Source organism: Salmo salar, chromosome ssa10 (assembly GCF_905237065.1).
Source record: "Salmo salar chromosome ssa10, Ssal_v3.1, whole genome shotgun sequence".
NCBI lineage: Eukaryota > Metazoa > Chordata > Actinopteri > Salmoniformes > Salmonidae > Salmo > Salmo salar.
Genome location: NC_059451.1, coordinates 94,100,592 through 94,126,584, shown reverse-complemented (window position 1 = coordinate 94,126,584; position 25,993 = coordinate 94,100,592). Strand labels below are relative to the sequence as shown.

The 25,993-nt window shown below is 43.1% G+C and overlaps 1 protein-coding gene across 1 annotated transcript in view; it reads right to left on the bottom strand.

The window, feature by feature from the left end:
* Positions 1-25,993, bottom strand: part of LOC106561225 (otogelin-like protein) — a 57,599-nt gene that overhangs the window by 14,382 nt on the left and 17,224 nt on the right. The window contains 16 exon segments of the mRNA XM_045688734.1: positions 1,692-1,881; positions 2,077-2,169; positions 2,253-2,276; positions 2,415-2,557; positions 2,670-2,846; positions 4,632-4,711; positions 4,833-4,868; positions 6,854-7,136; positions 7,217-7,396; positions 7,516-7,542; positions 7,892-8,048; positions 21,526-21,642; positions 23,940-24,059; positions 24,336-24,410; positions 24,412-24,483; positions 24,702-24,833. Coding sequence (XP_045544690.1) covers positions 1,692-1,881; positions 2,077-2,169; positions 2,253-2,276; positions 2,415-2,557; positions 2,670-2,846; positions 4,632-4,711; positions 4,833-4,868; positions 6,854-7,136; positions 7,217-7,396; positions 7,516-7,542; positions 7,892-8,048; positions 21,526-21,642; positions 23,940-24,059; positions 24,336-24,410; positions 24,412-24,483; positions 24,702-24,833 — 1,906 coding nt within the window.

The following is a 25,993-nucleotide window of genomic DNA, read 5'->3' as shown; positions in this document are numbered from 1 at the left end:
CAAACAATGCGAAAAAACACACAAAATAGCACAATTGGTGAGGAGCCTGTAAAACAGCAGCCATCCCCTCTGGCGCCATTATTGCTTTCTCGTTACTGATCTCGCTCCGTCTGATGGTTTCACCACTATTATGGTTGTTGTGGACAGATTCTCTAAATCCTGCAGTTTTATCCCTCTCTCTGGTCTCCCTACCGCGCTCCAGGTTGATGAGGCACTGTTCCAGCAGGCCTTCCGGCACTATGGCCTTCCGGAGGACATCGTCTCCGACTGTGACCCCCAATTCACGTCATGGGTATTGAAAGCCTTCAAGGAGAAACTGGGGGCCACGGCCAGCCTCACATCCGGGTACCGGCCTCAGTCCAGCGGGCAGCTGGAGAGTACCAATTAGGAGCTGGGGAGGTTCCTTAGGAGTCCCTTCCAGGACCGGCAGGGGAGTGGGGCTTCGGAGAGGAGGTTTGGATTGCTGCCCACGTGAGGCTCCAGCTTGCCGTCCGTCACCAGAAGGAGCAGGTGGATCGCCACCGCAGTGAGGCTCCCGTGTTCCATCCTGGTGATCGCGTCTGGCTCTCCATCAGGGACCTCCCGCACCGCCTGCCCTGCCGGAAGGTGAGCCCCCAGTTTGTGGGGCCCTTCAAGGTCCTCCAGTGGGTCAATGAGGTAACTTATCGCTTACAACCCACCAACTACCGGATCTCACCCTCTTTTCATGTATCCCTCCTCAGGCTGGTGGTTCCTGGTCCCCTGGCTGGTGTCGTTCCTCGACACCCCTCCACCTCCCCTGGATATCCATGGGACTCCAGCCTATGCCGTCAGGTCCTTCCTGGACTCCCAATGTCATGGGGGTCGGCTTCAGTACCTGGTGGACTTGGAGGGGTAGGGCTCTGAGGAGCGTTGTTGGGTCCCGGCGGCTGACATCCTGGACCCCAAAATCATCCGGGATTTCCATCTCCGCCGTCCGAACCAGCCCACTCCTCGCCCTCGGGGCTGAGGAACCCCATCCCTCCTCACTCCCCCTCTCCTCCTCTCCGTTCTCTGCCCTCACCCTCCACCCCCCCTGTGACCGAGCACACTTCACCTGCAGAATTTCCCTCAGTCTCCCCCTCTCCCTCACCCACCACTACCAGTAGCACCACTGGGGTCACAAAACCAACCTTGACCTCTGCAGAGGTCTACTACTCTCTACTAACCACCGGCCCTGGCTATCTCGTTACACACACCTGGACCACATTATCACCTTTATTTCTCTCCCTTTATTTAGCACTCTGTAGCCTAAGTCATCAGACAGCATTGTTTCCATTCACGTTCTGTACGCATCTCATGTTTTGTTTCTCTGCATTCTTTATTATTAAACTCACCTTCTGCACCTGCTTCCGGACTCCCGGCGTATTAGTGACAGTGCTCAACTAAAGTGAGACAACGTGCAAACCCAAAATTTGTAAGAGCATCGACAAGAAATAGGCCCTACTCTCGCTCACAATTTTAAAACTTTATTTATACAACTATTAAGGATGCATGCACACACACACTGAAGAACTAGGCCAAAAATAAGGTATGGTCAGGAATGAGAGAAACTTTCCCTCTTCTCCAGATTCATTAAATCATGCTAGTGGACTTCATACACCTGATCTGACAGTGAAGGATGAACATGTCAGTGTAAATGCCAAATCTAGCTAATTTCATGGATGTCTTACCACAGAGGCCTCTAGTAGGAGCAGATGTATTGGAGGGGGTGGTGTATTGCAGCACCATGATTCCAGTGCTGTGGTACCACTGTATATTGACTCCTCCAGGAGTGGTGATCAGGTACATACTGCCTGTGTCCTCTACTGACAAGGCCTTGCGGGAGAATGGCAGCCGTGCTTTGATGTGGTTCACTGACACCTGGACACGCATACACACGCGCACATGCACACACACACACACACACACACACACGCGCACGCACGCACGCACACACACGCACACACACACACACACACACACACACAGAGAGAGATAGCATGAGCAGTGTTGTACAGTGTGGTAAAAGTTCAGTATGTGACCAGTTATCAGTCGGATGCGGTCAGTGATGGTCACCTTGCGGTCTAGGCGGTTGATGATAATCCTGTAGGACGGAGTAGTGATGTTCAACTTCTTAAAACACAAACCTGACGTCCCACCACTAGGGCTCTGAGAGAGGGAGAGAGGCCCTGGTCAGAATGAACACTATCATCATCACATACATGATGATTAGATGTTAAAGGGAAACTTACCGGTCGTCTGATGGAGTTGACGCTCTAAATAGGAATCAAGACAAAGCCAACAGATCAGTCAGGAGCTTATAGCATCCCATAACAGTTTATAACCCCTCTATAATAACGTAAAGTACTATAACAACTACATCAGCATATAACACCTTCTAACAGTCTGTGTACCTGGCTGGTAGGGCATTTATCCACTGTTCCTATGATGTTCTCTCTGGGCAGGTAGACCAGGATGTAGGAGCCATTATCATACAGCGCCACGTTGTTACCGTCAAACGTTATCACACGCAGGTCTGACATCACCGAGCAGCGACCTAACACACACACACACACAAACACGGAAACACACACAACGCGGATAGGCAAATACACACAAACACGGTATGTAAAGTGTGTTTGTGTATGTACAGTAGTGTGTGTTCTTACAGGGGCACTGCCAGAGCGGGCAGCAAGGGTCGGTGTTGGTGAGGACAGCCATGCCCAGCAGAGAGCAGCGAGGAGGAGTGGTGTTGTACCGACAGTGGAGGGAGGAGTTATGGAGGAGCAGCTCCCCATTAAAACAGATCAGCTCTGTACACTCATCTACACGGTAGGAGTACGGGGCTGGAGAGAACAGAGAGAAAGAGAGAGAGATCAAGAAATTCAGCTACTGGCAGAGGGAGTTCTCCACGGCTGCATGCTCTGCCCTCTTATCTTCTCCATACGCACTGGCTCTCACTGATTGGCTCTTACTGTGCACGGGGCGGTGGGCAGGAGGAAGGGGGGCAGCACTGTTGGCATGCTGACTGCCTCAAGTGTAGGAGAGAAGCCTGTGCTGGTGGATGTTTCCGTGGTTATGAACTCCGTCGTCTCTGGGGTGATGTCGACATGGTAACAGAGGAGGTGTCATATACAACTGGAAATACAGAGAAGGTCTCTGTGGGCGTAGCAACAGGACGATGTGTTTGTGTGGTGGTTGGGGTGTGGGTGGAGGGGGAGAGAGGGGGAGGAGGTGGAGAGGAGGTAGTGGCTGGGAGAGAGATAGAAGACTGGGTGGAAGGCTGGGGAGGGGTAGCAGAAGGGGGAGGAGGTGGAGTGGTGGAGTCGGTCACTGCCAGGCTGGGGCGAGTAGGGGAGGCTACTGTAGTGACCTCTGAAGGGGTCAAGGTCGGGGTCGTGACCCCAGTGGTGCTACTAGTAGTGGTGGGTGAGGAAGAGGGGGGAGACAGAGGAAGAGGGGGAGACAGAGGGAAAGACTGCAGGTGAAGTGGTGTGCTCGGTCACAGTGGGGGTGGAGGGTGAGGGCAGAGAAGGGAGAGGAGGAGAGGGGGAGCGAGCAGGGGTGAGTGTGTGGGTGAAATGCTCAGTCAATGGGGCTGTACTGGGAGTAGTGGGGGCTCTGGTGGCTGTAACAGTTGTAGAGGCAGCACTGGTTGTAGTTCTGGTACTAGTAGTTGTGGTCCTAGTAGTGGTTCTAGATGTAGTAGTAGCAGTACTAGTAGGCCTAACAGTAGTAGTAGTAGTAGTTGGGGCTGTAGTGGTAGTAGTGGGGGCTGTAGTGGTAGTAGTGGGGGCTGTAGTGGTAGTAGTGAGGGCTGTAGTGGTAGTAGTGAGGGTTGTAGTGGTAGTAGTGGCGGTTGTAGTGGTAGTAGTGGGGGCTGTAGTGATAGTGGTAGTAGCTGTAGTGGTAGTAGTAGGGGCTGTAGTGGTAGTAGTGGGGGCTGTAGTGGTAGTAGTGGGGCTGTAGTGGAAGTAGTGAGGGCTGTAGTAGTAGTAGTGAGGGCTGTAGTGGTAGTAGTGGGGGCTGTAGTGGTAGTAGTGGGGGCTGTAGTGGTAGTAGTGGGGGCTGTAGTGGTAGTAGTGGGGGCTGTAGTGGTAGTAGTGGGGGCTGTAGTGGTAGTGGTGGGGGCTGTAGTGGTAGTAGTGGGGGCTGTAGTGGTAGTAGTGGGGGCTGTAGTGGTAGTAGTGGGGGCTGTAGTGGTAGTAGTGAGGGCTGTAGTGGTAGTAGTGGGGGCTGTAGTGGTAGTAGTGGGGGCTGTAGTGGTAGTAGTGGGGGCTGTAGTGGTAGTGGTGGGGGCTGTAGTGGTAGTAGTGGGGGCTGTAGTGGTAGTAGTGGGGGCTGTAGTGGTAGTAGTGGGGGCTGTAGTGGTAGTGGTGGGGGCTGTAGTGGTAGTAGTGGGGGCTGTAGTGGTAGTAGTGGGGCTGTAGTGGTAGTGGTGGGGGCTGTAGTGGTAGTAGTGAGGGCTGTAGTGGTAGTAGTGGGGGTGGTGGTTAGTTGGTTTACGAAGGCATAGGGTGTAGGAGTGGGAGGAAGGGACACACCTGAGGACAGACACACAGACATAAATTACTTTAACACCGATTTACCTGTACTTTAACAGATCCTCGTGTGACACACACTCTACTCACAGTCCTCTGTGTAGACACATCTCCTGGTGACCTCATCAAGAACCAGGTTTTTGGGGCAGCGAGGGAAACAGCCCTCCACCCTGCCAGACACACATAGACAAACGTTCAAAACCTGTATTAAACATTCTCTTCTAGTGTAAAACGGTGTTGTAAGCCTGTTTGTAAGTGTGCATTTGTAAGCGTTTGCAAGGTGTGTCTTACGGGGGCAGGAAGTGGCAGCGTGTGGCGGTGAGGTCGCTGCATGTACGAACACAAGGACTGGCACATGCATGGTAGCGCCACTCACACATCATACGGTACGGGATCAAAAACTGCTCTCTGGAATACACACACACACACACACACACACACACACACACACACACACACACACACACACACACACACACACACACACACACACACACACACACACAGTCAACATACACACAATAAACACAGAAAAATAAACTGTGTGTGTGTTCGTACCGCTAGCTTCTGTTTACCATAGAGAGCGTTTGAATCTATCTGTTCTCCTCTACCTTTCCTGGCTGGAAAAGTACCAGGATGTTGTCTCTGGTTTTCAAACTGAATTTAGAGAACTGAATTTGAAAACTGATTCTGAATGCATCTGAGAAGTTGAATATACACTATATAGACAAAAGTATGTGGACACCTCTTCAAATGAGTGCATTCAGCTGTTTCAGCCAAACCCGTTGCTGACAGGTGTATAAAATCGAGCACATAGCCATGCAATTTACAAACATCCATTTACAAACATTGGCAGTAGAATGGTCTTACTGAAGAGCTCAGTGACTTTCAATGTAGCACTGTCATAGGATGCCACCTTTCCAACAAGTTAGTTAGTCACATTTTTGCCCTGCTAGAGCTGCCCCGGTCAACTGTAAGTGCTGTTATTGTGAAGTGGAAACGTCTATGAGCAACAAGTGGTAGGCCACCCAAGCTCACAAAACGGGACCGCTGAGTGCTGAAGTGCGTAGCGCATAAAAATTGTCTGTGCAACACTCACTACCGAGTTCCAAACTGCTTCTGGATGCAACGTCAGCACAAGAACTGCACATCGGAAGCTTCATGAAATGGGTTTCCATGGCCGAGCAGCCACACACAAGATCACCATGCACAATGCAAAGCGCCAGCTGGAGTGGTGTAAAGCTCACCTCCATTGGACTCAGGAGCAGTACAAACGCATTCTCGCATGAATCACACTTCAGCATCTGGCAGTTCAACGGGCGAATCTGGGTTTGGCGGATGCCAGGAAAACACTACCTGTCCCAATGCATAGTGTCAACTGTAAAATTTGGTGGAAGAGGAATAATGGTCTGAGGCTGTTTTTCATGGTTCGGGCTAGGGCCCTTAGTTCCAGTGAAGGGAAATCTTAATGCTACAGCTTACAATGATATTCTAGACGATTCTGTGCTTCCAACTTTGTAGCAACATTTTGGGGGAGGCCCTTTCCTGTTTCAGCATAACAATTCCCCCGTGGACAAAGCGAGGTCCATACAGAAATGGTTTATCTAGATCAGTGTGGAAGAACTTGACTGGCCTGCACAGAGCCCTGACCTCAACCACATCGAACATCTTTGGGATTAATTGGAACACCGACTGCGAGCCAGGCCTAATCGTCCAACATCAGTGTCCGACCTCACCAATGTGGCTGAATGGAAGCAAGGCCCCGTAGCAATGCTCCAACATCTAGTGGAAAGCCTTCCCAGAAGAGTGGCTATTATAGCAGCAAAGGGGGGACCAACTCCATATTAACGCCCATGATTTTTGGAATGATATGTTCGACGAGTAGCTGTCCACATACTTTTGGTCATGTAGTGTATGAAACTTTGGTAAACTTGAAATGATCTCCCGAGTGGCGCAGTGGTCTCAGTGGTCTCTATCTGTGCCACTAGTGATACCACGAAAAAGGAGTAAAAGTTCAAATAGAAAATAATAAAAAATGTGAAATTATAGTTTGTAAACTTGATACACAGACAATAATTGCCATAACCATAAAAAAATTAAATATTCAATTAAATGTACATTTTAAAATTGATCGCAATATTCATTCAATTCTGTTTGAAATCATGAAATACTAGTTCAACTTATGAATTCAATGATTCAATTTGTGCATTATAAATGATAAAATATTATTCAAATTATGGAATTCAAATACAATTTCTGTTGAAACTGACATCGCGCCATATGTGTGTGTATTATGACTTTGTATTTCTGTCTAACCCTCCAGGGTAAAGGAGCTGCTGGTCTTGAAGTTGTCTGAGTTGTCGTATCTCTGAGCGCGTGCAGACGTGCGTGTCAGAGTCAGGAACACTCCCGGCTGACCAATCAGCTCTAAGGAGGTGTGGCCAGGCAGGAACAGCCCCTGGTGCTGTAGGAAGGAAGCCCTGCGGCCAAACTTCTCCCCTCTTGTCCACTGCTCCAACCGCAGCCCAGCGCGGTCCGAAACAACCAGGAAGTAGTTAGGACGCTCCGCTGACTCCAGAGAGATCACCGGGAGACCTGTAATACAGAGTTTAACATATGGGTGAAGCTCACAAGAGATGTATTTATGTGTGTGTGTGTGTGTGTGTGAGACTCACGTGATGTGCGGTCCTTCTGTAGTCCTGCTGTGATCATGAAGTTAAAGAGTAGTCCAGGGGGAGGCAGCCCACCTACGAACTCCCTAACTAGAGGAAACACTGACCCACTGGTTCTGTTCACACCGAAGACTGTAGCATTAAACACAGCACTGACCACTGAGAATGGACCTTCACCTAACTCTACAGAGAGACAGAGTGAATATATTAGGATATTTAGTGTGTATACCTGTGTGTTTGTATTTTTGTGTGAGCTGAAAAGTGTTCCTTTGTGATACATTTTTGGTTAGGTTCAAACATACCTTGGTTGTAGTATTCACAGTCATAGGCTGGAAGAGAAGAACGGAACAAACATTTACCGACATACAAATCCACATAGGCACAGTATGTGAGGATACTTAAGTAACCAAGTAACCCTTAATGTTTAGATCAGGCTGGGAAAGAGATCATGGTATTGTGTAAGAGTGTATGTGTGAATATCTGGGGTCATTTGATGACAGATAGAAAGAATGATGGATGAGATATGGACCAGTGGCGGGACTTTATAGTTCTGGGTAGTGGTGTGTGTGTGTGTGTATGTGTATATAGGAGCATTGAGTGACCCAGCACCTATGCTGACAGAGAAAGCAGGAGGAATTGGGTCTGAGGAACAGACCCACATTGTGTGTGTGTACTCACGACAGACAGAGGGGTTTCTCCAGACCACAGTAACACCGTGTTGACAGCAGGTGTGTGCATAGGCAGCGATGGACGTACACAGACACTCACAGTCTCCGCCTCGATTACAGTTACAAGTGTCTGTCAAGCAGTTCGTATAGAACCATGAGACATCCACCTACACACCCACACCCCCACACACACACACACACACACACACACACACACACACACACACACACACACACACACACACACACACACACACACACACACACACACACACACAGGTTACAGGTGTACATCAGAACCAGGTCATGTCTACCTGGGGGGGGTTAGTAAGGGTTTAGTGGGGGAAGACAGGGGGGAAGACAGGGGGTCTGGGTTAGATGTGGGTTAGGGGTGTGTGTGTGTGAATAATGTAGATAAGAATGACTGAAGTGTGTGTGTGTGTGTGTGTGTGTGTGTGTGTGTGTGTGTGTGTGTGTGTGTGTGTGTGTGTGTGTGTGTGTGTGTGTGTGTGTTCTAGCGGGTGAATAGTTATCATTAATTCAGAGTGGGTCTGAGTGATGGTACATCAGAACAATGAGATGTGGGTTGAACTCTGGAACACAGGGATCAGATTAGACATTAGAGACAACTGAGCTTTATAATACAATGTGTATGGAGGGGTGTGTGTATGTGCGTGTGTGTGTTCTTTGTCACAACAATAAACAGTCAGTATCTGGATACTATGTGTGAAATGCTTGATAATGTATGTGATATCAACAGAGAAGTATATTTTCTGGGTGATTTAAATATTGAGTGAGTATTATTAAGCTGCCCACTCAGGAAAAAACCTCAAACTGTAACCAGTGCCTGCAACCTGGATCAGGTTGTCAGTCAACCTACCAGGGTAGTTACAAACAGCACAGGAATTAAATCATCAACATGTATTGATCACATCTTTAATAATGCTGCAGATATTTGTTTTAAAGCAGTATCCAAATCCATAGGATGTAGTGATCACAATATAGTAGCCCTATCTAGGAAAACCAAAGTTCCAAAGGCTGGTGTAGTATATAGTGTATAAGAGGTCATACAATAAGTTTTGTAGTGATTCATATGTTGATGATGTAAATAATATTTGCTGGTCTGTGGTGTGTAATGAGGACCAACCAGATGCTGCACTTGACGCATTTATGGAACTACTTATTCCAGTACTAATAAGCACGCACCCATTAAGAAAATTAGGGAGGAGAGGGCGGGACTGAGACAGGTAATGGCGGACTGAACGTAGTTATGTAGAGCACCTCAAGATAAAAATGTAATATTCAATATCGGCAAGTTAGACTAAATATTAGCACTACACAATCTGGTGGGTGATAACCTTCAATCTGGATAATAACACAAAACAAATCTTAAGACTAGAGAAATTTATCGACAAATATTACGAAAACAAGCAACATCCAAACATGACGGAGAGTAAGACAGGGGAACCGATTTCAAAACGAAAACGTGACTCTTCTACAGACACAGACAATTTAATATTTTCTTACAGCGCTTCAGATTCCACGCGAAGCTATCGACAAAATCCAACTCGAACGTGTACACCGCTTCGGACAGAGAGGGCAGAGGTATGAACGTCCAATCGTTGCCAAATTTGCTTAATTTAAAGATAAAATAATGGTTAAAAGCCTGGGGAAAAACTTGCTGGGACAAAAATTGGCATGAATGATCAGTTCCTGAAGAAAATTGCAGAACGGTGTAAAGTTCTGTATCCAATTTTCAAGGTAAGTAGATTAAAAGGGAAACGAGTAGCTCTCGTCGTCGATAAACTATATATTGATAACCAGTTGTTCAGAGACAAAAAGACTCCTCCATGGCTATTTTAAAAATTACAAAGTTCTTATAGATGAGGAAAATAATGAAACACAATTCTTGCCCGGTTATGCATTGTATTATATATAGTAAAGCTATATTTTTTATTGTATCTTCAAATATAACTGATTGGAACACAAAAGCACTAATTCAACATGGAGAAGATAAAAACCCAGTAAACAGAAGGCACAGTATGTATGGTGTGTGTTTTTTTTATGTTTGGGAAAGTGTGGTGTTGAGTGAGAAAGGAAATGGTTGCATATCCCAGAACCAATGTATTGCTGTGAGCGGGGGTGTGAGTGAGCTTTCAATGTTGTTCAGAAGATGGATATACTTTTTATAATGAATTATACGTCTTATTTATTTATTGTCCTATCATGGGGAACAACATTTTTAAAATAAATGATATCTAATGTATTTATTTATGATCCTATATTGATGGAACGGTCCACAACCCTATACCCTAGACACCCACCTGAATGACCCAGATACTACGGAGAAGTCCCTTACTGTTTTATGAGCCTGCTGTAAGAGGTCTGTATGCAGCCAAAATGCAGTCAGAGACCTAGAGCAGCACTGCCCCCTCAAGATTCTGAGCCTGCCTGGCAGGGTTGGTCCTGCAAACCAAAGCCCACTAAAGGGAGAACATACTATACAAGGAAATTCTCAAAGCTGCTAATGAGAACCTTGACGACCTTGTACCTAGCCGGTGGGGATTCCGGTGGGGTGTCCCCACCCAGGCAGTGGCAGTGCTGGCAACACTAGCTGCAGTAACCCATGGGGAGGGGGTCACACTCAGACATTCAGAGAGGGGGTATATTATTGTGGCCCAGGTGGCACAAAATCATAAGTCTGACTGCATGGAGATGCTTGGGAATATGGTCAATACAGGGGACCATGTTGTGGGTGTTTCAGGGAAAAGGTGTACATTTGACCTCCATCATCTAGGACGTGACAATGGTTAATAGAATCTCTCCATTTCTGCCCATTTTTCTGCACAGTCTTGCAGGCCTTCTCATATAGCTGCAACTGTATATGCATTCGTAAATCAAGACCTTTCTTGAGTTGGGCAACTGTTGAGAATGTGAGCCTATGGTTGTGTGGGGGGGAAAGGGTTGATTGTATGTCCACATCCAACAACTGTTGTGAAGGAGTAAAAGATGTTAGGGACAATATAGGATGATTCACAATAATTGTTTGCTAATATAATAATGACTTGGAATAATGTAATTTTGGTAATGGCGAGACTGGTGAGAGGTAAAATCCTTTGCATGAATTGCCTACATTAGTACAATATTTAATAGCTAATTATGGAAATTAAGAAATAGGATTTTTAAAATATATATATTTTTTGGGATTGCTATATATAATACAAATCGAGGTGAGGGCGATGGAAATGCATTTGGTGGTTGATCTACTTCTGTTCTGTAAATGGCACTGTGTGCTCTTTTTGAAGGATGAATCCCAGTCTGTTCAGGGCTATGGGATACGGGGGGTCGGGGATGGTCTGCCGGGCATTGGGACGACAACCCAACTTGGGATGAGGAGGGCTTTTAGTGGGTGGAATAGTGGGGACCAATTGGAGGTTTACTTAGTAGCAATGCAAATATCATGGTACAGCTATATAGACACTCAATCATCATGTTACCTTTTAAATGGTACGTTTACAAACATATATTTTGATAAATAGAATTGAAACTTGTGTCTCATTATGGTAAGTGGTGAAATAAGTATAGACAGTTACAACTGTAATGGCTTAGCAGATAATAAGAAAAGACTATCAGTATTTACCTGGCTAAAAGAGAAGGAATATAATATCTATTGTTTTCAGGAAACTCCTTCAACAATTTTAGATTAAGTTTTGTGGAAAAAGGACTGGGGGGGGCGAAATATATTTCTCCCATGGGCAAAGAAATTCAAAAGGGGTGATGGTTTTAATTAACAGTAATTTTGATCCAAATGTGCAAATTGTCCAAACAGATCATCAAGGTAGATTGATTATTTAAAATATGTTACTGGACAATAAAAAGATATGGCTTATTAACCTATACGGTCCAAAAATGGATGATTCAAGCTTCTTTGAAAATATATATAAGAATTTATCAACTCTACAAGCAACACTAGACTCAATTATTATGGTGGGAGATTTTAATACGGTCTTAAATACCTCTATGGACCGAAAAGAAAATCACACTACAAACTATCACCCTCAGGCACTTAAGGAAATCATGAATGTCATGAACATATTGTAATTAGTGGACATATGGAGACTTAAATACTGTCACAACTGTCGTGGAAGAGAGAATGGGACCAAGGCGCAGCGGGTTGCGTGCTCAACATATTTATTATAAAAAATGCGAACACCACAGAAAAACAATAAACAAACTAACGACAGGAACAGAGAAGCAGGCTCAACAAAAGCAGTGCTCTCAAACAACTACCCACAAGTGACAAACAAAACACACACCTATTTATAGGACTCCCAATCAGAGGCAACTAGAAACACCTGCCTCCAATTGAGAGTCCAGCACCCAACCTACACATAGAAAAACTACCCTAGAACATACCATAGAAATACAAACATAGACCAGTGATAAAAAAACGTAATACATAAATAAACTACCCTCTGCCACGTCCTGACCAAACTACAATAACAAAATATCCTCTATACTGGTCAGGACGTGACAAATACCCTGAACTAGTGAGATATACATGGCGGAAGCTGAATCAAGCTAGTCGTTTTGACTACTTTTTTATGCCATTCTCTCTGGCACCAAAAGTTTAAAAAGTGTTGATAGGGGACAGAATGAGGTCGGATCATCACATAATTGGCATATACAGTTGAAGTCAGAAGTTTACATACACTTAGGTTGGAGTCATTACAACTTGTTTTTCAACCACTCCACAAATTTCTTGCTAACAAACTATATTTTTGGCAAGTCAGTTAGGACATCAACTTTGTGCGTGACACAAGTAAATTTCCCAACAATTGTTTACAGACAGATTATTTCACTTATAACTCACTGTATCACAATTCCAGTGGGTCAGAAGTTTATATACACTAAGTTGACTGTTCCTTCAAACAGATTGAAAAATTCCAGAAAATTATGTCATGGCTTTAGAAGCTTCTGATAGGCTAATTTACATAATTTGAGTCAATTGGAGGTGTACCTGTGGATGTATTTCAAGGCCTACCTTCAAACGTAGTGCCTCTTTGCTTGACATCATGGGAAAATCAAAAGAAATCAGCCAAGACCTCAGAAAACAATTGTAGACCTCCACAAGTCTGGTTCATCCTTGGGAGCAATTTCCAAACACCTGAAGGTACCATGGTCGTCTGTACAAACAAATAGTATGCAAGTATAAACACCATGGTACAACTCAGGAAGAAGACGCGTTCTGTCTCCTAGAGATGAACGTACTTTGGTGCGAAAAGTGCAAATCAATCCCAGGACAACAGCAAAGGACCTTGTGAAGATGCTGGAGGAAACAGTATCAAACGTATCTATATCGACAGTAAAACGAGTCCTATATTGACATAACCTGAAAGGCCACTCAGTAAGGAAACCGCAATAAAAAAGCCCGACTACGGTTTGCAACTGCTCATGGGGACAAAGATCATACTTTTTGGAGAAATGTCCTCTGGTCTGATGAAACAAAAAATAGAACTGTTTGGTCATAATGACCATCGTTATGTTTGGAGGAAAAGGGGGAGGCTTGCAAGCCGAAGAACACCATCACAAGCGTGAAGCACAGGGGTGGAAGCATCATGTTGTGGGGTTGCTTTGCTGCAGGAGGGACTGGTGCACTTCACAAAATAGATGGCATCATGAGGATGGAAAATTACGTGGATATACTGAAGCAACATCTCAAGACATCAGTCAGGAAGTTAAAGCTTGGTCGCAAATAGGTCTTCCAAATGGACAATGACCCCAAGCATTCTTCCAAAGTTGAGGCAAAATGGCTCAAGGACAACAAAGACAAGGTACTGGAGTGGCCATCACAAAGCCCTGACCTCAATTCTATAGAAAATTTGTAGGGAGAACTGAAAAGTGTGTGTGAGCAAGGAAGCCTACAAACCTTACTCAGTTATACCAGCTCTGTCAGGAGGAATGGGCCAAAATTCACCCAACTTATTGTGGGAAGCTTGTGGAAGGCTACTTAAAACGTTTGACCCAAGTTAAACAATTTAAAGGCAATGGTACCAAATACTAATTGAGTGTATGTAAACAAACTTCTGACCCACTGGGAATGTGATGAAAGAAATAAAAGCTGAAATAAATAATTATCTCTGCTATTAGTTTGACATTTCACATTCTTAAAATAAAGTGGTGATCCTAACTGACCTAAAACAGGGAATTTTTACTAGGATTAAATGTCAGGAATTGTGAAAAACTGAGTTTAAATATATTTGGCTACGGTGTATGTAAACTTCCAACTTCAAGATACTGGAAATTTAATCAAAGCCTACTAGATGATAAATTGTTTAGAACTAGGACAGAAGAATTTATAACTGACTTTTTCAGACATAACATAGGTACAGCAGATCCCCTTATTGTGTGGGACACTTTTAAAATGTGCCTTTAGAGGCCATGCAATTCAGTATTTATCTATAAAACAAAAGCAATTTAGATCAAAAGAGTCCATATTAACAAAGGAAATTGAAGGACTAACAGTACAGTTAGATAGCAATAAAAACTGTACCATAGAGGCACAGAATAAGTTAGAGGAAAAATGCACCAAATTATTTTTCAATCTTCAATATAGAAATGCTACCAAAGAAATGTATTAAAAGTTGTTACAAATGATGGAGTCACGCATGATTCACTGAAGGATATTTTGAAAGAGGAAGTTAAGTACTTTAAGAATATGTTTTTGTTTCCAGTCTCCTCCATCTCCACTAACTGAAACTAATTGTATGGATTTTTTCCCTAATAATAATGTAAAATTAACATCTGTACAGAAAGACTCATGTGAAGGCAAAATTACAGAGGAGGAACTTCTTGATGTAATTAAAGCCTTTAGGGCTGGGAAAACTCCAGGGCTGGATGGCATACCAGTGGAAGTATACAGAACTTTTTTTGATATACTCAGAGGACCATTATTAGCATGTTTTAACCACTCCTACATAAATGGTAGATTATCAGACATGTAACAAGAAGGTCTGATATCATTATTACTGAAACAGGACCCAAGTGGTATATATAAAGATCCAGTCCATTGAATTTTTTTTAAACCTTTTACACTTCAGTGTTGTGATGCAAATATCCTAGCAAAATGCTTGGTGCATAGAATAAAAAAAAGTATTGTCAGATATTTTTCATCCTAATCAGACAGGTTTTTTTACATGGACAATACATTGGAGATAATATAAGACAAGTACTGGAAACAATAGAATACTATGAAATATCGGGGACACCAGGCCTAGTTTTCATAGCTGATTTTGAAAAGGCTTTTGATAAAGTATGACTGAAGTATATATATATAAATACCTAGAATATTTCAATTTTGGAGAATCTCTTATAAAATGGGTTAAAGTTATGTATAGTATCCCTAGGTGTAAAATAGTAAATAATGGCTACATCTCAGAAAGTTTTAAACTATCTAGAGGAGTAAAACAAGGTTGTCTACTATCGGCATATCTATTTATTATTGCCATTGAAATGTTAGCTATTAAAACTAAATCAAACAATAATATTAAGGGATTAGAAATCCGTGGCTTAAAAACAAAGGTGTCATTGTATGCTGATGATTCATGTTTTCTTTTAAAACCACAATTAGAATCTCTCCACGGCCTCAGAGGATCTAGATACTTTTGCTACCCTCTCTGGATTAAAACCAAATTATGATAAATGTACTATATAATGTATTGGATCACAAAAAAATGCAAAAATAGATAAGATCTTGCTACCATGGAAAGGACAATACCTGTCTATTTGTGGAAAAATCACCCTGATTAACTCTTTAGTCATATCACAGTTTACCTATTTGCTTATAGTTTTGCCTACACCTAGTGACCTGCTTTTTAAATTATATGAACAAAAAATATTCAAATTTGATTTGGAATGGCAAGCCAGACAAAATTAAAAGGGCGTATTTATATAATGAATATAAATTCGGAGGGCAGATATTATTAAACATTAAAGCATTAGACCTCTCACTAAAGGGATCAGTCATGCAAAAGTTATATTTAAATCCAAACTGGTTCTTTAGTAAATTGGTAGGAATGTCTCATCCTATGTTCAAGAATGGCCTTTTTCCCTTTATTCAGATTACAGCTGCTCACTTTTGGTTGTTTGAAAACGAAATAATCTCCAAAATATCGTAATTTTTTAAACAAGCCTTAGAAAATTGCTTGCAATTTCAGTTTAATCCAACTGAAAAGACAGAACAAATAATACAACAAATATTGTGGTTAAACTCAAATATACTAATTGATAAAAAAAAAACATTTTTCGAAGAAATGTTTAAAAAAGGTATAATGTTAGTGAATGATATCATAAATAGAACTGTTGGAGTTATGTCACACATGAAGCTCACATAGACATATGGAAATGTCTGGCCTCCCAAAATTACAACCAACTAATTGCAGCATTACCACAAAAATGGAAGAGGCAAGTAGAAGGGGAAAAAAGTAAGGAACTTGTATGTCGGCCCTGTATTAAAGAATATAAATGGTTAAAGAAAAGTGTGATAAATAAAAACATATACCAATTTCATTTAAGGACCAAAAAACTGACAGCTGTGCCATATAAATTGCAAAATAGTTGGGGAGAGATTTTCGATATACCCATTCCATGGCACATGGTTTATGAATTGATACGCAAAACTTCAAATTTTTCTATTTAAATTACTATACAAAATTATTGCAACCAATAGAATGTTATGTATATGGTGGATACAATCTTTTCCAGCTCTGCAGATTTTTCTGTGAGGAGGCAGAGTCATTAGATCATTTATTTTGGTATTCTCCATATGTAGCTCGTTTTTGGTCACAGGTCCAGGAATGGCTGAAGAATTGCAACATTTGCCTAGAACTAACGCTGCAGATAGCAATACTGGGTGATTTGAAAAGCCATAGTCAATCAATCAATAATATAATAATTATTTTAGCAAAAATATATATTTTTTATTTACAATCTGTAGAAGCTATGAGAATAGAAAGGTTCAGTACTTTTGTCAAGCATCACAGCACAGTTAAAAAATATATGGCAAATAGAAATCCAAAATGGATGGTGTTGAGAGATAGATGGGAGGGGTTGAATGAAGCTGAAGGGTGGGACTAATAACAAGATAACCAATGTAAAACATACAGGGTCTGTAAAATGTATATAGGTTCAGAAATGTTGTGAAATAGCACAGTTACAAATAGAAATCAAACTGGATGGAAATAGAGGAAGGACTAAAAACAAACAAAATATTACTATTGTAAAATAGATTGTGTCTGTAAAATGTGTATAAGATGTATAAACTGAAGGTAGAAGCCTAAGTGTTATTGTTTATTAGTTTACTCCAATTGGGGGAAGGGTGTTAGGGTTTGCGGGGGAATAATAAAGGTATATTCTAAAAAAGTATGTATGTCTATATAGGTATGTGTATGTATATATGTGTATATGTATGCATATGTGTATGTATATGGATATATATATATTCACCCCCAAAAATATATAGGGGATTGGAAATGATGCAGACAATTACATTGATGGAAGAAACAATCTTTCCTCAATATTAAGCTGATCCACCCTTTAAGAAAAAGAAAAGAAAAAAGAAAATTACTGTAAAAAATCCCCTTGGATTGATGAGGAATTTAAAAATTGTATGGTTGAGAGGGATGGCAATTAAGTCTGGCAGCCCAACTGATTGGCAATGGTACTGAAAATGAATAAATCATGTGACTAAACTAAATAAAAAGAAACTACACTATGAAACAAAGATAAATTATATAAAGAATAATAGTAAAAAGCTTTGGGGCACCTTAAATGACATTTTGGGGAAAGAAGACAACTAGACTCCTTCATTTATTGAATCAGATGGCTCATTCATCACAAAGCCCACTGATATTGCAAACTACTTTAATTACTTTTTCATTGGCAAGATAAGCAAACTTAGGGATGACATGCCAGCAACAAACGCTGACACTACACATCCAAGTATATCGGACCAAATTTTGAAAGACAAGAATTGTACTTTTGAATTCCGTAAAGTCAGTGTGGAAGATGTGAAAAAATTGTTATCTATCAACAATGACAATCCACCAAGGTCTGACAATCTAGATGGAAAATTACTGAGGATAATAGCAGATGACATTGCCACTCCTATTTGCCAAATCTTCAATTTAAGCCTACTTGAGAGTGTGTGCCCTCAGGCCTGGAGGGAAGCTAAAGTCATTCCGCTACCCAAGAATAGCAAAGCCCCCTTTACTGGCTCAAATAGCCGACCAATCAGCCTGTTACCAACCCTTAGTAAACTTCTGGAAAAAATTGTGTTTGAACAGATACAATGCTATTTTACAGTAAACAAATTGACAACAGAATTTCAGCATGCTTATAGGGAAGGACACTCAACAAGCACAGCACTTACACAAATGACTGATGATTGGCTGAGAGAAATTGATGGTAAAATTATTGTGGGGGCTGTCTTGTTAGACTTCAGTGCAGCTTTTGACATTATCGATCATAGTCTGCGGCTGGAAAAACGTATGTGTTATGGCTTTACACCCCCTGCTATAATGTGGATAAAGAGTTACTTGTCTAACAGAACACAGAGGGTGTTCTTTAATGGGAGCCTATCAAATATAATCCAGTTAGAATCAGGAATTCCCCAGGGTAGCTGTTTAGGCCCCTTGTTTTTTTTAAATCTTTACTAACAACATGCCACTGACTTTGAGCAAAGCCAGAGTTTCTATGTATCCGGATGACTCAACACTATACATGTCAGCTACTACAGCGACTGAAATGACTGCAACACTCAACAAAGAGCTGCAGTTAGTTGAGTGGGTGGCAAGGAATAAGTTAGCCCTAAATATTTCTAAAACTTAAAGCATTGTATTTGGAACAAAACACTCACTGACCCTAAACCTCAACTAAATCTTGTAATAAATAATGTGGAAATTGAGAAAGTTGAGATGACTAAACTGCTTGGAGTAACACTAGATTGAAAACTGTCATGGTCAAAACATATGGATGAAGTAGTAGCTAAGATGGGGAGAAGTCTGTCAAAAATAAAGTGATGCTCCACCTTCTTAACAACACTATCAACAAGGCAGGTCCTACAGGCCCTAGTTTTGTCGCATCTTGACTACTGTTCAGTCGTGTGGCCAGTGCCACAAAAAAGGACTTAGGAAACTTGCTATTAGCTTAGAACAGGGCAGCACGGCTGGACCTTGGATGTACACAGAGAGTTAATATTAATAATTTGCATGTCAATCTCTCCTGGCTGAAAGTGGAGGAGAGATTGACATCATCACTACTTTTATTTATGAGAGGTATTGACAAGTTGAATGCACCGAGCTGTCTGTCTAAAGTACTGGCACACAGCACGGACACCCATGCATACCCCAGAAGACATGCAACAAGAGGTCTCTTCACAGTCCCCAAGTCCAGAACAGACTATGGGAGGCACACAGTACTACATAGAGCCATGACTACATGGAGCTCTACTCCACATCAAGTAACTGACGCAAGCAGTAAAATTAGATTTAAAAAAACACCTTATGGAACAGCGGGGACTGTGAAGCAACACAAACATTGGCACAGACACATGCGCACACACACACACACACACACACACACACACACACACACACACACACACACACACACACACACACACACACACACACACACACACACACACACACACACACACACACACACACACACACACACACACACACACACACACACACACACACACACACGATAACATACGCACTATACATACACATGGATTTAGTACTGTAGATATGTGGTAGTGGTGCCTGAGGGCACACAGTGTGTTGTGAAATCTGTGAATGTATTGTAACGTTTTAAAATTGTATAAACTGCCTTAATTTTTCTGGAACCCCGGGAAGAGCAGCTGCTGCTTTGGCAGCAGCTAATGGGGATCCTTAATAAATACAAATACAAATAGAAATAAGTCCACCGCCACCATTGGGCACTCTGTTCAGAACGTTGACATCAACAGACTGCTCACCCACACAACGCCATACACATGGTCTGCGTTTGTGAGGCCGGTTGGACGTACTGCCAAATTCTCTGAAACAACGTTGGAGGTGACTTATGGTAGAGAAATGAACATTCAATTATCTGCAAACAGCTTTGGTGGACATTCCTGCAGTCAGCATGCCAATTGCACACTCCCTAAAAACTTTAGACATCTGTGGCATTGTGTTGTGTGACAAAACTGCATATTTTAGAGTGGCCTTTTATTGCCCCCAGCACAAGGTGCACCTGTTTAATGATCATGCTGTTTAATCAGCTTCTTGATTTGCCGCACCAGTCAGGTGGATGGATTATCTTGAAATGCTCACTTTCAGGGATGTAAACAAATGTGCACAACATTTGAGAGAAATAAGCTTTTTGAGCATATGGAACATTTCTGGGATCTTTTACTTCAGCTCATGAAACAATGAACCCCTTTACATGTTGTGTTTATATTTTTGTTCAGTGTACACTTACACACTATGAGGTTGGAATAATACTGTGAAATTTAGAAAATTATGATAATGCCCTTTTTGTGTAAGAGCCAATAACAGCTGGTTTTCAGTTTTCCCCTCCCCACTCAGATCACTCCCAGAGAAAATACTTGCTTGAGAAATTGCTCTTGCTAACAAGCTATTTTTTGTTTCCTTTTGACCATTTTAATTGAAACCAAGAAATGAAATGAAATTGTTACCCAGAAATAATTTTATATTGAGATAAAAACAGCTGCATTGGGTCTTTAAGAAATCCTGGGGAGAACATTGCTTAAGCAAGACAACCTTCGTGTTGGATCATTCTGAAGTCAGTCAAACCTACACAACCATCTGTTGGCCACTCAGAAAATAACACAATATAACCTCAACAACCCACCACCGGGGGCCTCCCGAGTGGCGCAGCGATCTAAGGCACTGCAACACTTGAGCCGTCACTACGGCCCAGGGTTTGATCCCAGGCTGAGTCACAGCTGGCCGTGACCGGGAGACCCATGAGGCAGCGCACAATTGGCCCAGCGTTGTCTGGGTTAGGGGAGGGTTTGGCCGACCGGGATGTCCTTGTCCCATCGTGCTCTAGCTAGTCCTTGTGGCGGGCCGGGCGCCTGCAAGCTGACCCCGGTCGGCAGTTGTACAGTGTTTCCTCTGACACATTGGTGCGGCTGGCTTCCGGGTTAAGCGAGCAGTGTGTCAAGAAGCAGTGCGGCTTGTCAGGGTCGTGTTTCAGATGACACATGGCTCTCGACCTTCGCCTCTCCAGAGTCCGTACAGGAGTTGCAGCGAAGGGACAAGACTGTAAGTTCCAATTGAATATCACGAAATTGGGGAGAAAAAAAGCTTTAAATGTACAAAAAGGAAAATAACCCACCACCTAAAGCTGCACACCTTAACCCCCTGTGTGTATCTCTGGTCGTGGTGTACATCTCCTGAGAGTAGAGCTTATTTACTGAGATCAGATAAGAATCGTTCCCATATCCCCCTTTCCTGTGTGTGTGTGTGTGTGTGTGTGTGTGTGTGTGTGTGTGTGTGTGTGTGTGTGTGTGTGTGTGTGTGTGTGTGTGTGTGTGTGTGTGTGTGTGTGTGTGTGTGTGTGTGTACTCACCACATTGTGACAGGGAGTAAAGACATCACTGTAGAGTAGAGCACACTCTCTCTTGGCGTACGGCTGTCTACCCAGGTCTCCTTCACACGCTCTCTTCACCACATAGTCACTCTCACACTGACACACACACACACACAGAGACAAAGTTAGTGGGTGGGTGGGTGCCTAATTTCTCCTAAATCTCACAGGTAGACCCTAGAGAGGCAGAAGACTGGGCTGAGGGGTTGAAGCGAGGGGGCAGGGGGATAGGGCTAGGGGAGGGGAAATATAACTATTTCCACTTCAGAACTAGAAACAAAGAACAGGGAAATATTCTTCAAGTTCCCCCTTTAAGCCAGCCATTACTCTGGGAATAATATTTTATCTTTAGAGACATGGTAAATTGGCTGTGAATCGGTTTAGTTCGCAGGTTGGCATTTATTGCTGTGACTCATGTACTGGATGCAGCTCTGCAGAGTGGTCAATAGCTGGCACAGCCACAAAGTCACAAAACCTTAACCTTGACATCACCACACTGCTAACCCTAATGCCTAAAGGCCTTTGTAGACTGTACGTCAGATTCAGTCTTTTATGATTATCTCGTCACACTGTGCAATGTTACCAAATAAAAATATTGATATAAACCTGGCCAGATTGAACAATTTGCATTAGTTCTGTCGTCACATTCTGCTATTGGCTACACCACCATCTACACCACCATAACCCCACCGCCACCATTGGGCACTCTGTTCAGAACGTTGACATCAATAAAAACAAACCGACCAAAACAAAACTGGACAGGCACTGACCTAAAAACAAAAGTACTGTAATTTGATAGTTTCCTAAGAGCAAGTGTTTTACAGAGTCCTCTTTTACTGCTACGTCAATTGCAGCAGTGTATTTGATCTGCGCATGTCCCAGCCCCAGCAGAGCATGTCCCAGCCCCAGCCCCAGCAGAGCATCTCCCAGCCCCAGCAGAGCATGTCCCAGCCCCAGCAGAGCATCTCCCAGCCCCAGCAGAGCATGTCCCAGCCCCAGCAGTGCATGTCCCAGCCCCAGCAGAGCATGTCCCAGCCCCAGCAGTGCATGTCCCAGCCCCAGCAGTGCATGTCCCAGCCCCAGCAGAGCATGTCCCAGCCCCAGCAGAGCATGTCCCAGCCCGCAGCAGAGCATGTCCCAGCCCTCAGCAGAGCATGTCCCAGCCCCAGCAGAGCATGTCCCAGACCCAGCAGAGCATGTCCCAGCCCCAGCAGAGCATGTCCCAGCCCCAGCAGTGCATGTCCCAGCCCCAGCAGAGCATCTCCCAGCCCCAGCAGAGCATCTCCCAGCCCCAGCAGAGCATCTCCCAGCCCCAGCAGAGCATCTCCCAGTCCCAGCAGAGCATCTCCCAGTCCCAGCAGAGCATCTCCCAGCCCCAGCAGAGCATGTCTCTCTCTATGCTTATGTGCTAGTGAAGTATGCATATTAGAAATAGTTCACATACAAACGTTACAGTGCCTTCAGAAAAGTATTCAGACCCCTTGACTTTTTTCACATTTTGCTATGTTACAGCCGTACTAAGAAAATGGATTAAATATATTTTTGTCCTCAAATCTACACACAATACCACATAATGACAAAACGAAAACAAGATGATCAAAGATGATCAATGGGAACAGGATGCACCGGAGCTCAATTTCGTGTCTTATAGCACAGGGTCTGAATAATTATGTAAACAAGGTATCTGTTTTTTTATTTTTAACACATTTGCAAAAAATTCTAAAAACCTATTTTTGCTTTGTCATTATGTGGCATTGTGTGTAGATTGATAAAAAACATGTAATCAATTTTAGTATAAGGCTGTAACATAACAAAATGTGGAAAAAATCAAGAGGTCTGGATACTTTCCGAAGGCACTGTATGTCCAAACTCAGAATCAAATAGGCTTCCCCAAAAATGTTGATTGCCGATTTTGTGCATTTGTCAAAATCCCATCAGGTAGCATGATTTCAGATGTCATGGAAACTAGATTATTAGAGAAATCGTTCTTCTTGCAAAGCATGTAAACGTTTAAATCAAACTATTATATTAATCTGACTATTCACAATAATCTTCACTGGGATCGGCTCGTAACACCAGGCCGCACTACACGATAAAGGCAAAACAATTCTGACACTGCCAGAACTTTGGCAGAGCCTAAGACCGAACGTACTGGTACTTAATCGGCAGACCTAGGCCCTGTCACACTGAACGTGCCAAGACGTACGACAATCATTTACGGCCTAAGAATTTGCCCACGACATGGACAGTTTGTCTGGGACTCCTTGACAATAAACGTCAACCTGCATTTAGTTCAGTATAGTTATCATTCCATGTGGGAGTGGAGAGCAGATGGCTCAAAGTTTGCAGTTCTACTGTGTGTGTGTCTGTGTGTCTGTGTGTCTGTGTGTGTGTACCTGTCCCAGGGCCCAGCTGTCTCCGAAGCCCTGAGCATTGCTGACCTCCATGTGACTGGATGTGGTCATGTCATTCACTGTCACACTGTCAAAGTTCCCACACAGACCACTCAGGAGACCCTAGACAGACAGGGGGGAGGAAAGGATAGATAGAGAAAGAAAAAGGAGGATTAGGGGTGGGGTGGGTGGATGTGTGAGTGGTGACCTTCCAAAGTGGTCCAGCACAGCACTGTTAAGAGAGAGAGAGACTGTGTGTGTGTGTGTGTGTGTGTGTGTGTGTGTGTGTGTGTGTGTGTGTGTGTGTGTGTGTGTGTGTGTGTGTGTGTGTGTGTGTGTGTGTGTGTGTGTGTGTGTGTGTGTGTGTGTGTGCAGTATACAGTCTTATAGTATCCTGACCTTCCAATGTGGTCCAACTCTGATGTGTACGGTTGTCTTGCGGTCCCAGAGAATGGTTAGGTTCTGGTAGGGGAAAGTGGATTGCTGTGTAGTAGCCTGCTGACCACAGCTCAAATTCAGAGCCCTTACCGACCACACTGGATGGACTCTGGAGGAGTAGAGTTTATAAGACACACAACGGGCCAGAGCCGGGTTAGGACACACCAGGATTGTCACATGTAGGGTCTGTACTGACCACCAAGGAGGGCTCATGGACTTCATTGAGTGTGAAATGTGTGAGTGTGTGTGTGTGTGTGTGTGTGTGTGTGTGTGTGTGTGTGTGTGTGTGTGTGTGTGTGTGTGTGTGTGTGTGTGTATGGTACACACAGGCTGGCCTGAGTTGTCGTTGAAGTAGATCTTGGTGAATCCAACATGGATGACCAGCATCTTCATACAGATGATCCCACTCTGATAACAATCCTTATTCTGGGCCACGATGGACACCTCACCATCTATACTCTGGAAAGAAAGAAAGACAGAAAGAAAGAGAGAGAGAGAGAGACAGAGAGAGATTAACCATCACCTACAGAGAGATGAACCTGGAGAAGAGTCCCCTAAGCAAGCTGTTCCTGGGGCTCTGTTTACAAACACAAACAGAGCCCCAGGACAGCAACACAATAAGACCCAACCAAATCATCAGAAAACAAACAGATAATTACTTGACACATTGGAAAGAATTAACAGAAAAACTTAGCAAATTAGAATGCTATTTGGCCCTAAACAGAGAGTAACCCATATTTATGTTTATTTATTTTTCCTTTTATACTTTAACTATTTGCACATCGTTATAACACTGTACATAGCCATATGACATTTGAAATGTCTCTATTCCTTTGTGAGTGTAATGTTTACTGTAATTTTTGTATTGCTTGTTTATTATCTATTTCACTTGCTTTGGCAATGTAAACATATGTTTCCCATGCCAATAAAGCCCTTTGAATTGAAATTGAGAGAGAGAGAGAGAAGTGCTTATTATAGACACTTTAACTACACTCTCGGGAGGGAGAAAGAGTACTGTGTGTGTGTGTGTGGTCTCTTGGTCTGTCCCTGGGGCTGGTAGAGTGCATTCCTGTCGCTCAGTGTTCCTTTACTGAGAGCCTCTGACATTTACAGGAACAGCATCACGTTCCGGGTCGCGGTCAGGAGGGAGCAACACACTGAACAATGCAGATAGAAATGTCATGAATAGAGCTGACATATATCTTAGTCTACCTGTCAGTTAGATGCATATCTGTTCTACACTATACATTAGGAATAGCTGCTCTTTCATGACAGACTGACCAGGTGAATCAAATCAAATTGTATTGTCACATGCACCGAATACAACCTTACAGTGAAATCCTAACCAACAATGCAGTTAAGAAAAAAATACCTAAAACAATTAAGAAATAAAAGTAGCAAATAATTAAAGAGCAGCAGTAAAAGAATAATAGCAGGGCTATATACAGGGCGTACAGAGGCGTCAATGTGCGGGGGCACCGGTTAGTCAAGGTAATTCAGGTAATATATACATGTAGGTAGAGTTATTAAAGTGACTATGCATAGATAATAACAGAGAGTAGCAGCGGTGTAAAAGACGGGGGGGGGGGCAATGCAACTAGTCTGGGTAGCCATTTGAT